A 14,779-nucleotide genomic window follows, 5' to 3' on the forward strand; every position below is an offset into this window, starting at 1 on the left:
CAAACACTCTCAACAACAGCTCGCTGGACCGCCATCTTTAATAATTTAATGATGATTTGATGAGAGATGTCATGCCTTCCAGTGCCTCATTGAATTTATGTTTTTTGCATCTTTTGTTCGCACTTGCGGCTTGCGTATGGACTTGTTTACGTCCTCCACCTCTCTCTGCTCGCCAGCCTCAAACCTAAAGTATTTCCAAACAGCAGACATGTTTAATTTGCCCACTCCACAACCAGTTGCAGGGCCCCAAAGGTGCCATCGCTACAAAGCTAAACTCAGAGTCGATGAGATGAGGGAGAAGGCCAACACGGCAGCAGAGGGGGCGGGGCTGTGAGGGCGTGGCCCCGCAGCACTGTGCGTGTTTATATCAACTCGCTGGTGTAGAGAGTAGAGTGCACAAATGAAGCTGGTGCGCTTTTTATTAGTGGTTAACTGTTTGGACACTTCAGTCTAAGCTAGTTTACACTTCATTTTAATGAGGATGTTCCCAGATGCACGTGTGTAATCAGTTCAGCTCAGCTTTATGTAGATGAACATGACTGTGAAACAAGAGACGGCTTTTAGAACATTTCTTTTTCTGCCTCTTACTCTTTAATCTAGAGGAATAATGACCAACAGCATGGAAAGATGAAACTGGCAAACAGTTGTTGTTTTTTTGAACAAGGTTATATTCACAAGAACTGAAAAATGACTGTGATAGGGTTTCAGCACAGGAGGATTCTCCTGAGGGGGGCAGCAGTGACACCCTGACGAGTGCAGGCGGGTTAGAGTGAGGGATGAAGCAGGCTGTCAGGTGTGCCAGTGAGGTGGCAGTTCATTTACATTCATATGAACACATTTGCATGATACATGGGGAGCAATCAACAGTTAAATGTCCCAGCACAGTGTAATGAATGGAAGCACATGTCAGCTCAGTTATGCGTGCAGGTACAATAGAGAGCAGGAGGTAGCTTTGTGACCCCCCCCATACTAATACAAGTCTTTGAGGGGGCTGAGAACTCTCGAGGATGTTCGGACCACAAATCAATTTACAGAGGAAGTGAATGGAGGCAGACAGCATGACACGTGGATGTTGAATGAAAATAGGAATTCACCCTCGGAGTCTTTTGACCCTCTCCAGGCTGAGGAGTTGTAACGGCGTGACTGTGTGGGGCTGCAGTTGTGGCTCCCAAACACTAGATGGTGGCGGGGCCTGTATGCCAAATTGTTGGGTTTTTGTGTTTGTCAAGGGTGAATCATTTTTGAAATCGAGCTAATGAATATTGCCTAACTGTAACGTTGACTGAAATATGTGCAGCAGCTAACAGAGCTCCATTCAGACAAGGACACGGGGGGGGGGGGTGTGATGGTACCACGTGGACCAGGACAGCATCACACAGGAACTGTTCCAGGGTCGTACTTGAGGGCCTACGCCATGGACCTCAGGGTTAGGTATGCAGCCATGTGCTCCTGTGCTCTCATGCTCTCATAGCCTGAGGCACGGATCGTTCACAGGTGAATCTCAGGCCACACCAGCCCACCAGATCCTCCTGTCAGGCCCTCGACATTGAGCTGCAGGTGTTTAGTCAGGCTGTATTCATTTATGTATGTTCAATTCATCAATTCCTCTGTGTGTGTGTGTGTGTGTGTGTGTGTGTGTGTGTGTGTGTGTGTGTGTGTGTGTGTCCCTTGTTACCTATTGGAGAGCTATTGTGGTATAAACACTAACCCTATCAGGACCTCTAGTCCCCATAGGACTGCACGACATAAATTCAGAGTTCCCGGTTAAATTTACAGTTAGTTAAGATGTGAATTGTGCTAAGGTTAAAGTTAAGGTTAGGATTAAGATGAAGGTTAAGGTTAGGCATCAATTGTTTAGGATTTGGACTGGGCTTAGGCTGTTCACCTAAGTGGAAGTCAGCGGAATGTCTGAATAAACATCGCTGAACAAACCTGAGAGAGAGAGAGAGAGAGAGAGAGAGAGAGAGGGAGGGAGGGAGGGAGGGAGGGAGACCCAGCCCTTGGACAAGCAGCAGAGGCAGGGAAGCGGTGGCACAACCAGATAAGAATTCTCCCTCCTGAACGTTGGCACCAAACATTTTAACACAATATGGTGCTCGGTAGTCGTGACGTGATTCGGCTGACTACTGATCATCGGCGCCCAGCAGTGGCGGTCTGTCCGCCCCCCCACCACAGACTGACAATGATTGCTGAGGTTTTGGTTGATTAAGAGCGTAATAGTCAAATAATGGGCTAGTAAAGTTTGAGAGCACTGTCCCAGTGTTCATGTATGTTCGTGAACATGGGTCTCTCACATTTGTGAATCCTATTCCTATGCAGTAGTTCCAAGCTTCTGTGGGCAGTTCAAACCGTCTCGTATGTTCTTTTGATCCTTCACTCTTTCAGATTTTGTTCTGAGACTGAAGAGTTGGGAATGAAATGCAAGCTTACAGCACGGCCGATGCAGTAGGAACGATCGGTGCCATCAGGTTCCTTTACATGCTTGTCTCCAACATGTCACTTTGTTTTGTCATGTGACTCTAATTGGTCTAATAATAAATCATACAAAATAACCAAAACTTCTCAGTCAAAAAAGTTGTTGTTTTTTTTTAAACATTGCTTCCCAAATGCAAGCCTGTGAAAATAGAAGATGGATATGGATAAATAAAAAATGAGCAGCGTTAGTTGTCTGAAGTTTTTATATGTATTGGTAGCGTTTGGGTTAATATAAAATTAATGCCTGGTCCTTACGGTACCTGCTTGGAAACATTTGGGCCCCTGGACAAATGAAACGAGTGGCCCCTGGGCTTACATCATACTTCAACACAGAAACTTCACTTTGAACCTTTTCTGACTTTCTATAGGCTGTGAAAGTCTTCATAGCAGCAGATGTGGTTTCTTCAATACTAAAATATGATGAAAATAATAACAACAAATGTGCCCATATATGTACTGTCGGAATCGCCTGAATGCTGTGGATTCACATGACATCCAGCATTTTGAGGTGTGTGAAGTCTGGCATGTTGAGAGGAAGTTAGGAACAGCTTGTACACACACTGGCATTTTCTTCTTCTGGAGAGGTGTGTTTTTGGTGAAAGTAAGTAATACTTCCTATCAAATATCAGTACTTTCACTGAGCCTGGGGTACACCTGCCAGTGACATCATACAGCTTGATCTAGTTCAGTCATTTGAATGTTAATTCAGTGTTTGTATCTGTCATTGGTTGGCTCCACTACCTCTAATTTGAATTTTCCTTCAGTTTTTAGCTCTTGTAAATGTTCCATGTTGTCTGACTGCTGCACATGAAAACGTTTGTCTGGACTACAACGTATGACACAAGGCTTCAGTCTGAGGAAGAACTGGCTGGCTGCTCCCAGCTCGTCCGGCTCAGCTTCTTTCTTTGGAGTTGACCCATCAAATATTTACCAGTTTGTGTTTCCCAGGTTGACTTGTGATCACCTGTACTGTATCACCTTTGACAATTAAATGAATCTTGATGTAGAGTGACCTCAAACTGAGCATGCACAACTTCTTCAATTCAAATTTCCTGTCCAGAGGGCGCATTGGACCGATTGCAACCAGATCGGCTGACCCGTCTGAAGTTTTGCTTGCTCTACATCATCAGGCTGTCAGAGACAAAAGCAGTTTACCTGACTGCAAAAACAGAGTTTGAAGGTGCCGCATCCTGGGAGGCTGGTTGTTGGAGCCGTAGCAGCAGCATCCGCATCCGCTGGATGTTTCTTCCTGCTCCGAGCACCACAGACGTGATCGAGAGACACTCACACGACCTCGTCTTTCACCCAAAAAAAATCATCTTCAAAAACGTCTTCCTCTTTTTCTCCTTCAAGGTGCGAAACAACTTCCTTGGAGCTCTCGTACAAGTCTTTTTCAGCAGTTGTCCTAACAGTGTGCAGGTGCCTGCAGCTGTCCAGTTAGTTGTCGTGACAATCAGCACATACAGGAGGACAACAGTGAGCTTTAGCTGCTCAGACCGTGTGCGGGACAGAGATGCAGACGTAGTCCATCTGCTCTGCTCAGCAGGGGACAGCCATCAAAAACTTGTTACTTTGCTCTATTTAGTTTAGAGCAGAAGAACTCAATAAAGGCAGAACAAAACAAATGGGCTCATCCCCACTGCATAGCTCCCCAAATGACTTCTCAGAAGTGCCTTTGTGACTGTGGCTTTTATTCTCAGATAACGGCTGAATGTGAGAGTGATTAGTTACGACAGTCTCCTTACAGTCCAGATCTGCAGTGTGACAAGCCACCCAAGCTTTTTGTGAAACTGGACTGAAACCAAAGATTAAAGTGTACAGAGCATTATGGCACCCGTGGCTCCAGTCAGAATGCATTTAAAGTTCTGTTCGTGAGGACACACAAGTAGAATATGAATCAGGAGAACAGATTCCAACCAAATCAAACTATTTTGCTGCTTCTCCCTGACGAAGGAGACTGTTGGTTTCAGACTGTGACTAGGAATGCCTCATCACTGAGAACCCTGAGCACCCAGAGAGTACGATACACGAAGGCTGGCTCATTCAGGATCGCTCCTCTCATATAGTGCTCCCCACCCAAACATTCACCAGAACAAGTTGGTGAGTAAGAGATATTCAGGTCCACGTACATCGGTGAAATTCTCACATGCTCGATGTGTTGCTGTAATCCTTCCTCCGGTAATCCATCCTCCCTCAAGGTCATCTGGAGTCCGGTCAGGTAACCTCAGGCTTATTCTCTCATTGTTTGTAATCCTGGCATCACACACGCATGTAGATACCGGGTCTTCACTTCTGTCCATGTAAAAGAATGCTGGAGGACTCTGACAGGACAGACTGCTGAAATTACAGATTACATTCAGCTAAATGTGAGAAATAACATACCTACCGATGTGTGAGGAGCTCTAGATTTTGCCAGCTGAGACAGAGGACATGCACAGCAACCCTCTCACCGATGTGGCAAACTGAAGAAAATTCCATTTGAAGCTTTCCATGCCAGATATGATGTTTTGTCTTTGATATGTTTGTTTTTTAGGGTTTTTTTTTGTCTCATGAGGTTTTATGGTGTGATGCACACTTGACAATGATGTCATCCAGGTCGGCTTGAACTGCATCCACCCTCCTGAGATTCTGTCCTCTGTTAACTCTTTCCCTGCCAGACTAGACATAAAGACAAAGAGCACATTTGTTCTAGGTTCATTTATACGCACACAACAGCCTTTTCGCTCCAACCATTTTCCAGCAGAATGTCAACTTGGTGCTTTGCATTTTTATTGTTAGTAGCAGTTCACTAGCATGGCTAAAGTTATCCGTGTCCCCTGGTGTCCCGGCTACAGACATCTGAGTCCCACAGGACACAGACTGAACCCAGAGGGCCGCTCTGCCCTTCTGAGGCTGTCATGTGGTGCTTTCCTCATTCAGGTGACCTATATGTGTGGTTTGGTCCATAACTGCAACCAGACAGAAGATGATCAGTTGTTGTATGATACCCTGCACAGCAGGGAAAGAGTGGGAAGACTCCAGAAGGTTGTTGTGGAGCTGGAAGGCAGCACAAAGACTGTGTGTTGGTGAGGTGGACTGGATGCAGTTTTCCATCTTGATTATTTAACCGACTGTTTGGTCTTCAGTGTTTTTTGATTGTGATTTGTTGCCTTCTGTGTCTTAGTGAATCTAGAGTCCAGTGTCAAAGTGCCACCATATACATTGTCTAAATAAACAATGTTTTTTTTAAAAAGAAAATTGATTTTTTTCACTGATGAATATGATAACAAGACTTTTACATTTGTGCAAACAGTGTTGGCATTTGTCTCCAGCAAACGTTTGTTAGCAGTGCCTGGCATCCACACGCTGGCGCACACAGGAAGCTCATCCACTCGTGTTTCACTTCCAGCAAAAACTACAAGGAACATGAAAAAATAGGAAAAAAAACCTGTTATGGTCCAGAAATGATGTTCCTGTGGTTCTGTCTCACTTTCGCACCTGTAAGATGGACTGCTGCCGTGTTTGAGTACAAGTACACAAAAAATCCACATGGGAAACACGTTGTAGCTGATGACCATCATCACTGTAGGAGCCCCCACTGGATCACCGTTGATGCTCGCTGATGAGGACGCGACTTCGCTCGGTGACTGTCATTGATTATGCCTGTTTGTCTGTGTGTCTTTGCAGGTCGAGCCCAACCACTGGAATCTTTCTCTCTCGCTCTCCCTCTGTCTCGCTCTTTCTCTCCTTCCCTCTCTCCCTGTGACTTTCTTTCTTTCTCTCTCTTGCTGTCCGTCTAGCTGTCTTTCTGTCTATGCAGCTGTAGAGCAGCATGCCTGTATGTTTGCCAGCAGCACCAGCAGAAGCATTATGGAAGTGAAAGAGCGCCGCCCATACTGCTCACTCACCAAAGGCCGCAAGGACAAGGAGGGGCCCTACATCGGTGAGACATCCGTCATTTGTGTCTTTGCTCACTCGGGAGTTTGTTCACCAACAGATGAAAGTCAAACTGTCTTTCACCACGTCCATCTGTTGCTTTACATAAAGTCCTCAAACATTAAGTCTGAAATTTGTGTCATTGCAGACATCAAGTTATTTCCCAAAAAAGTGTTGTGGCCCCACACTGTTGTGTGTTCTGGAGTTCTTGTAAGATGTTTGTCTGAGTGCCACCTGACGCAGACACCAGGAGGCGTCGGTTTAGGGTGCACGCTGACAAAAACACAATCTCTGGCCTCTGTCTTCTGTATGAAAGGGCACAACAGAGCTTAGCAGGAGCCACCCGTGTTTATTGGCTCTCGCTCTGTTCGACATTGATGGAGCGTGAAAACCAAAGTGGACACTTATTTGTGCGCAGGAACACACACCTGTCACCTGGCCAGCACAGTGATATTCCGTACCAATGTACAACTACCAGGAAAAAGAAAATACAGATCAAAGAATGAAGGTTCAACAGGAAACGGGGCAATCACCTATTTTTAGTGGGCTTACCCCCATTTCAATAAAAACATGGTTTGAGATCTGATCTGAGATCTTATGGATCCTACTTGAAGTTGCCTGTTCAGCCAGAGGCTGCTCCTCCCCAAGTGCAGGACCAACAGACTGAAGAACTCCTTCATCCCCCGAGCCATCAAACTGTTCACCTCCTCACTGGAGGGGGGGGCAACAGAAGGACTGGAGGAGAGGGCTGAGCACCAACCTGCCCCGATAACAACCGGACACTCGTGCAATATAAGAGACTGCATATTATTATTATTATTATTATTATTATTATTATTATTATTATTATTATTATTATTATTATTATTGTTTTATTTTTTATTATATTATATCATCATCATTATTATTGTTATAATTATTATTGTTATAATAATAACAATTAAGAACAATTAATATTATTAATAAATAAAAACAATTAATATTATTATTATTCCTGTCACTTTGCACATATACATAATCATCCAGGTACACACAGGCACACGCACATGCATATATGCATATGTATATATATAAAGACTATATATATATATATATATATATATATATATATATATATATATATATATATATATATATATATATATATATATATATATGCATATATATATATATATATGCATATATATATATATATATATGCATATATATATGCATATATATATATATATATATATATATATATATATATATATATATATATATATATATATATATATATATATATATATATATATATATATATATAGTCTTTGTTTTCTCTTCTTTGCTATTTTTCGATAAGGTATCATTTATGTCTATTCTATGGTAACAGTGCTGTGAATGAATGTTGAGAAACATCCAAAAGGGATTAATAAAGTAGTCTGTCTGTCTGTCTGTCTGTCTGTCTGTCTCTCTGTCTGTCTTACCAATCTCTACAGTCACCAAATTGTCTTTCCCACAGCGTCTAGAAGGCTTGAATTTGCAGTGATGTGTCTTTGCATGTCAAGTACTTTCATCTCCTCACTGGACTGACTTACAGTGTACTTTTCTACACTTTAGTTACATGTGCACATCAATACCACATCCATGCATTACCTGGAGCAAGCTGAATCACCTGAGATAGGCCACACCCATTTCTGCCTGTAAATTTTTTTCGTCATCGTCGTCATGAAAATTCCCAAAACCTACTTTTACAAATGCAAACAATACAAATAAATGAACGGTACAGTCAAAAGAGGAAGTTCCCTGGATCTTGTCAAATGTTGGTCCGATTACCATGAAAGTTTCCCCAATTGAAATGCTTTCAGCCTGAATCTCTGTGGCGCGTTTGGCGCAAGTCGGTCAAGAGGAGGCGCTGTGGCACAAAATTGCGTAACGTAAAACATTATTTTTCAAATATCTGTCTGACTCTTGGTCTGTTTTTGACTGAAATTTGCTCACATAATGTTGGTATACTATGGATGGAAAACAACAACCCTCAAAAGTACAAAACTTATCGTCAAAGCAATGTAGTAACAAAAAGTTGTCATGTCCCTCTGAACCTCTGAGCTTCATATGTCAGGGTACAGAATTGCACAAAATGAAAAAGTTACATGTTCAAACTCCTCTTACACTGATACACATAATGTTGAAACACTGGAGATGGAAAGTTTTTAATATAATTTTGATTGACCCCAAAATGCAGAAGTTGTTGACGAAATGGTTTTACCTCAGGACCAGATGGTGTTGAGTTTCTCGGCTACAACTGATCCTGCTAACGGGAGACTTAGTGAGTCTCTTCTCATAATGCTGCTCTTTCTGCTGGGCACCAGGGTTCGACTTGCACACGGGGCTTGAACCCTGCTGATTCATTCCTGCTGGTCTAGTTGTGATTAAGATATATTTTTCAACACTATTACACTGACATACTGCACAAAAATACCCCTATTGATATTGAAAGTGGATTTCTGACACAAAAAGTCTTAAAAGCTTGAAATTATACTTGACAAAGGTGAGAGCAACCCCATTACCATTAATTGTTGGTATTGTTTGCAAGTGGGAGGTCACATGAGGCACCTCTGATTACTTTAGAAAACGCCGTGTTCAGACTGACTCACGGCAACATTTTCTTTCGTAAAGTTGCTGAAGATATGAGCAATCAAATCCATTGAGCATTTCGACCACAATTGTGAAGTGTGTGTGTGTGTGTGTGTGTGTGTGTGTGTGTGTGTGTGTGTGTGTGTGTGTGACAATGTGTGTGTGTGTGTCTGTACTAGGTTCATCAGGGGACAGTGAAGATTGTGCCATCAGCTCCCACGGCCTCCGGGTCCCCACCCAGAAGTCCTACTCCTCCAGTGAAACGCTCAAGGCCTTTGACCAACACCAAGACCAGACCAGGTTGCACCTCTAATCTCTAATCTCAGTTCTGTCAGGTTCCCGTGGGTAACGGTTCATGAACAACAACAACAAAGGAGAACGAAAATTATTCTCACTCTCTAATTTGTTTTTTATTCATATCTATTAACAGGAACATGCCAGACAGGAGACTTTTGGCACAATCATGGTTATTTATAAGCTATGATCCCGGCGTATTCCACATCAGTACAAATTACAGCTGCATGTTATTCATTCATAAATAGTAATATTTTAATAGCAGTGTATATGGGTCATATTTGAAGCTCAATGCTTGTGCATTGAGTTTGGAGCTGTGGTTACCCAGCTAGTTCAGAAAATTGTGTGTGTGTGTGTGTGTGCGTGTGCGTGTGTATGAGAGAGAGAGCAAGATAAGACAGATATGCAATGGCAGACACACACACACACACACATATATGTGTGTGTGTGTGCGTGTGTGTGTGTGTGTGTGCGTGTGTGTGTGCGTGTGTATGAGAGAGAGAGCAAGATAAGACAGAGATATGCAATGGCAGACACACACACACACACACACACACACACACACACACACACACATATATATATATATAATGTAGCATTTAGTGTAATTGTTATGTGCATTAATTATCAACCAGAGGACAACATATATCATGGCACCATCAATTAAATTGTAACAGTCTCTCTTGATCATAGAATGTGGTTATTAAAGTCAAAAGAAATGTTGGCAAAGTTGCAGTTAATATTATTTTGACCTCCATAAGCATTACAGGCCCGTTCTTGTTTGAACCCGAACCAAATACATCACCTGTAACTCAACCAAAAAGAAACCAAACAAAAGAGAGGCAGAGTGAGTTGGACGGGACGGATCCTGAAGGATGAGCCTTCATCGCTCCACATCAACACATGACTGTTGTCCTTGGGTGTTGACAGATTATTGTATGGGACGACTAAGGGACACAAGGACATGGTTCATCGCGAGCAGGATGATTACAGCAGACAAGGTGAGAGTCCGTGCACACACACACGCACTTGTGCACACACACACACGCACTTGTGCACACACACACACACACACTAAAAAGAGTTGTGTAGTTATTATTATTATTATCATTATTATTATTGTATCCTTTGTGATTCCCAGGTTGATATGTAATAGTTAAAAACACTCAATATATCACCCATCCAACACTTAACACATCAGCAATCTGACACACACACACACACACCTACACACATAAACACACACACTCTAATTAAATGAATGACAGAACACTGAATCCTAAATTTTAGCTGAACGAGAGAAAAAACACCTTAAAAGAAAAGAGGAGCACTTTCAGGTTTTGGCAGGGTGTCAGTTGTTCTCCAGCTCCAGTTAACACAGTGTCAATTTTAGGGAGTGAAAAAGTCATAATTACCCAATCATCTTATCGCTTGGTTTTCACCGCCCGCATAATTGGACCTCATTTAAAATTAATATGACTTTTAATTGAATGGCATCACCCCTGATCTCTTGTTGTGCCATTAATTACAGAAAGTGTTTAGAATTTCCTTTTTCATTTGCTGATCAAAGATGAAGAGGAAGACACTGAGATTTTTCCAATAATTTGTTTGCCTTCTTTTCATTTATATTTAAAAAGATTATCAGACATCTTAGCCAAGTTTCAGCCTGTTGCCACCTGATATGAAAGAGTTACCCTGATGACTTATGAAATTCAATGCAAAATTAAATATTCTGAATATATAATCCACTCCAGTTTGCGGGTGCTGAAATATTCAAGAAGCAATTTTTGCTCCTTCCTTAAACACCCATTATTAAGTGTGTTCTGTTTGTTTTCCCCATGAAAATGCGATATGAGGCGATAAAAAGGTACAAACCCTTGGCCCCATTATGTCTCGTAGTATGAGCATGTTGCAAAACATTAATAAAATCCTGGAGTGAACAACATAATTAATACAGAACTGTATTTGTATGTTTTCAGCATGTAGGATTGTTTTTCATGAATGCAAAAATTTGCACAACCATTAAATAAAAAAATACACAAAAGCTGCACAAACTAAACTTATTAAGTGGCTTGTGTTATTATTATTGTTATTATTATTATTATTATCATCATTATCATTATTATTATTATTATTATTATTATTATTATCATTATTATTATTATTATACTGGGGACTCGTCCAAAATGAACTCCGCCTCTTATAAAATGTCAGCTGGGATAGGATCCAGACCCTCCCACCCCCACAACCCTTAACAGATAAGCATTAGCGAAAATGGAGGGATGGATGGAGGGATGGATGGATGGATGTTGTCCGTCCTCGTGCTGAAATTTGTAGTTTGACATATCCATATTTGATGACTTTCATGGAGTGCAATGACAAAAGTGTACATTGGAGGATATTTTAGAATGTAAATATCTGTTTAGATGAAGGCCCCTCATGAATGATGACTCCATATTATTTTTATTATTGAATCAATTAATTCTGTCAATGAGTGTAAATGTGAAAAATCATACTGGAAATTTCACCGTCTTTTACCTTTGACATTGGAAGGGATTTTTAAAGACAGTGCTGTTTTTTTTTTCTCCTTTATGGAGCAGCATTCATTTTCTCATCTAATTACCATCGTTTTTCTAGGAGAACCGATGAAAGTCCCCTAACAAATGGACATTGTTCAAGTGTTGAACACAACAAGTAACTTTACCATCTCATCTGGAGGCCTCAGATTTCCACAATTTATCAGGAATGACTTCCAAATTATTATTATTATTATTATTATCATTATTATTATTATCATTATTTTGTTGTTATTTCTATTATAAATTGAGCACCAAATAATCATCAAAATAGCTTTGTACCCTCCAGTTTTAACGCTCTGGTGAATACGCCAACAGATGCGATCAGACGGCGTGAGAGGACAGAATCACGTTGAGGAGAAAAGGCTGAACCAGGATGTTGACAATGTTCCTCCCAACACGATGAGGAGACACGTTCACACTCCCTGAAAGTGTTAGGGCTTTAAGCCGTAATCTGTAATCTCTCTCTCTTGTCCTGTAATGACTAAATTGGATTGAGGGGATCGAGTCAATAAGGATTCGCCGTCTCTGTCTGCGTGTGATGTCACACTGTCATCACTGAGCCTTCGACTGATTGGACTGAATTTAAAAGCACAAATGACACTTTATTTTTTCACGAGAAGTCAAATAATTAATGATGAAATTAACAGAGAGCTGTTTTATGCCTGAGACAAAAAGCCCAAGGTTTTGGTTCCACATTCAGGAACGTCCGTGTAGTTTTGCTCTGTCTGCTGATGTGTTGTGGTGCATCGATGCTCTGAACAAACACTGGGTTCATGCGGCCTCTGCTGCGTGGCTCCAGTCCAGCTCTCAGGCTGTCCCGTGTTTCAGCGCTTGACCCCCGGAAGAAAGACGTCAGAGTCGTTGTCCTGGGAGGTGGCTGAAGCATACACACACTGCACGTACACACGTACACACGCACACGCACACACACACACACACACACACACGCACACACACACACACACACGCACACACACACACAGCACTCATACAATCCTTTTAATTCAACTACCAAATCAATTGCAATTACAATTTATTGCTATTGATTTTCAATCTTTCTTTTTTGTTTTGGTTTCTGGAAATCAGAAATCATTTCTTCCATCCCTCTTGTGTGTCTCACCCCCAAATATATGTGTACTTCTACACAGACAGCAGTGTTTGTACTGATATAGTGTGTACTTCTACACAGACAGCAGTGTTTCTAGTGATATAGTGTGTACTTCTACACAGACAGCAGTGTTTCTACTGATATAGTGTGTACTTCTACACAGACAGCAGTGTTTCTACTGATATAGTGTGTACTTCTACACAGACAGCAGTGTTTCTACTGATATAGTGTGTACTTCTACACAGACAGCAGTGTTTCTACTGATATATTCACATTCTAAAACATTTATTCCAGGTCAGAATTTCAGCCTTCGTCAGCTTGGCATCTGTGAGCCGCCGTCACGTCGCGGCCTGGCCTTCTGCTCAGAGATGGGCCTTCCCCACCGAGGCTTCTCTGTCGGCACAGCCCCGGACATAGATATGGACAGCCAGGCTGTGATGTCACCAGAGCGCGCCATGCGTCTGTGGGGCCGCGGGGGCCTGGGTAAATCCTCCGGGAGGAGCTCCTGTCTGTCCAGCCGCTCCAACTCAGTGCTGACTCTCACCGACACCGAGCACGAGAACAAGTCGGACAGCGACAATGGTAGGACGTCCTGGCTTCTTTGTCCTCTCTGCTCTTTCAGTCCTGCTCCAGACTCCAATCCTGTTCCGCAGTATTTTTAACTTCCCGTGCTCTTACGTATGTCAAGCTAGAGTTATGATGTATTTTCATTCTGTTAATGACCCCCCCTCCCCAGCTGCCAACCACAGGGACACCCTCCCATCTCAGACACAAGACCGCTAAGAGAGATTTATTTGTATTTATCAGCTACATAAAACAGTTAGTGGGCCCCCTGGTACTGCGAGCGGCTGTGCAGCATCCAGAATCCTGAACAGATGATCAGCAACATAATCACTTCTCAGTTCTGAGCTTCTTATTGATGAAATTTAAAAGGAAACTAGCTCATGCAAATACGTCATGTTTAGTGACTCCTGTTGACTCGGACCCTGTTGGATGGTGAGCGACCGCGACGATCCCACCAGGTCATTTTTCACCACACACACTTTTTATTTACCTGGTTTGAAATCACTGGCATTTTTCGTGGTGAAGAAGATTAATAGGATTTTGACCTCACATGTCCATGTTTGTAGTTAATGAGGGAACATGCAAAGACTTTTAGAAGACCTGCGCCGATGAAATCCCAGCCAGCAGCAACTTAATCAGCATCTGATTACTGAGCCTATTTTTATGTCCTCTCCATCTGAAAAATAATGAGGAATTCTTCCCTGTGTTTCACAACAGAATGTTTGGGAATACACCTAGCAGTCGTTAGAGGCTGGCGAAAAGAAATCACACAAATCATTCTGATTTGTAAATCCATGCCTCAAAAGAATAGAATAAAATAGCAATCCATTGAAGCAGTATATCAATACACATGCAACCCTGCCAGAGGGTTTCACGTGTTTGCGAGTGCTTCACGACTCTCAGTCAGCAGCAGACCCTCGTCTGAAGAGAAGGCTCTTATCCAGAGATGTTTCAGCCGCGGCAGCACTGAGATGCTTTCACAAGCATTTAAACTCCACGCAGGAGAATATAAAATCAGTGGTGCTAATTATACTTCTCTGAGATCTTTATTAAAATTTGCTTCTTTATTTATTTATTTATTTTTTGGGGTGGCCGATGCTAAAAAAGCCCTCCGGCTCATAAGGGGAGGTGAGATGGATGTGTTCACGCAACATGCTTGTATCACAGTTTGAGCTGAGTCATCATTTTCCTTGATTTATTTTTCCATGGTTCTCAGGGTCGATGATGT

The 14,779-nt window shown here is 42.1% G+C and overlaps 1 protein-coding gene across 3 annotated transcripts in view; it reads left to right on the forward strand.

Annotated features, from left to right (window-relative positions):
• Window positions 1–14,779, forward strand: part of tenm3 (teneurin transmembrane protein 3) — a 469,376-nt gene that overhangs the window by 210,421 nt on the left and 244,176 nt on the right. For all 3 annotated transcript variants that reach the window (XM_086210453.1, XM_086210454.1, XM_086210455.1), the window contains 4 exons: window positions 6,142–6,397; window positions 9,186–9,306; window positions 10,231–10,301; window positions 13,282–13,569. In XM_086210453.1, coding sequence (XP_086066579.1) covers window positions 6,295–6,397; window positions 9,186–9,306; window positions 10,231–10,301; window positions 13,282–13,569 — 583 coding nt within the window. In that variant the 5' untranslated portion in view covers window positions 6,142–6,294. The remainder of the gene's footprint in view (window positions 1–6,141; window positions 6,398–9,185; window positions 9,307–10,230; window positions 10,302–13,281; window positions 13,570–14,779) is intronic.

This window comes from Aulostomus chinensis, chromosome 8 (assembly GCF_037954235.1).
Source record: "Aulostomus chinensis isolate RoL2024-O1b breed Wild chromosome 8, RoL_Achi_v1.0, whole genome shotgun sequence".
NCBI classification, from domain to species: domain Eukaryota; kingdom Metazoa; phylum Chordata; class Actinopteri; order Syngnathiformes; family Aulostomidae; genus Aulostomus; species Aulostomus chinensis.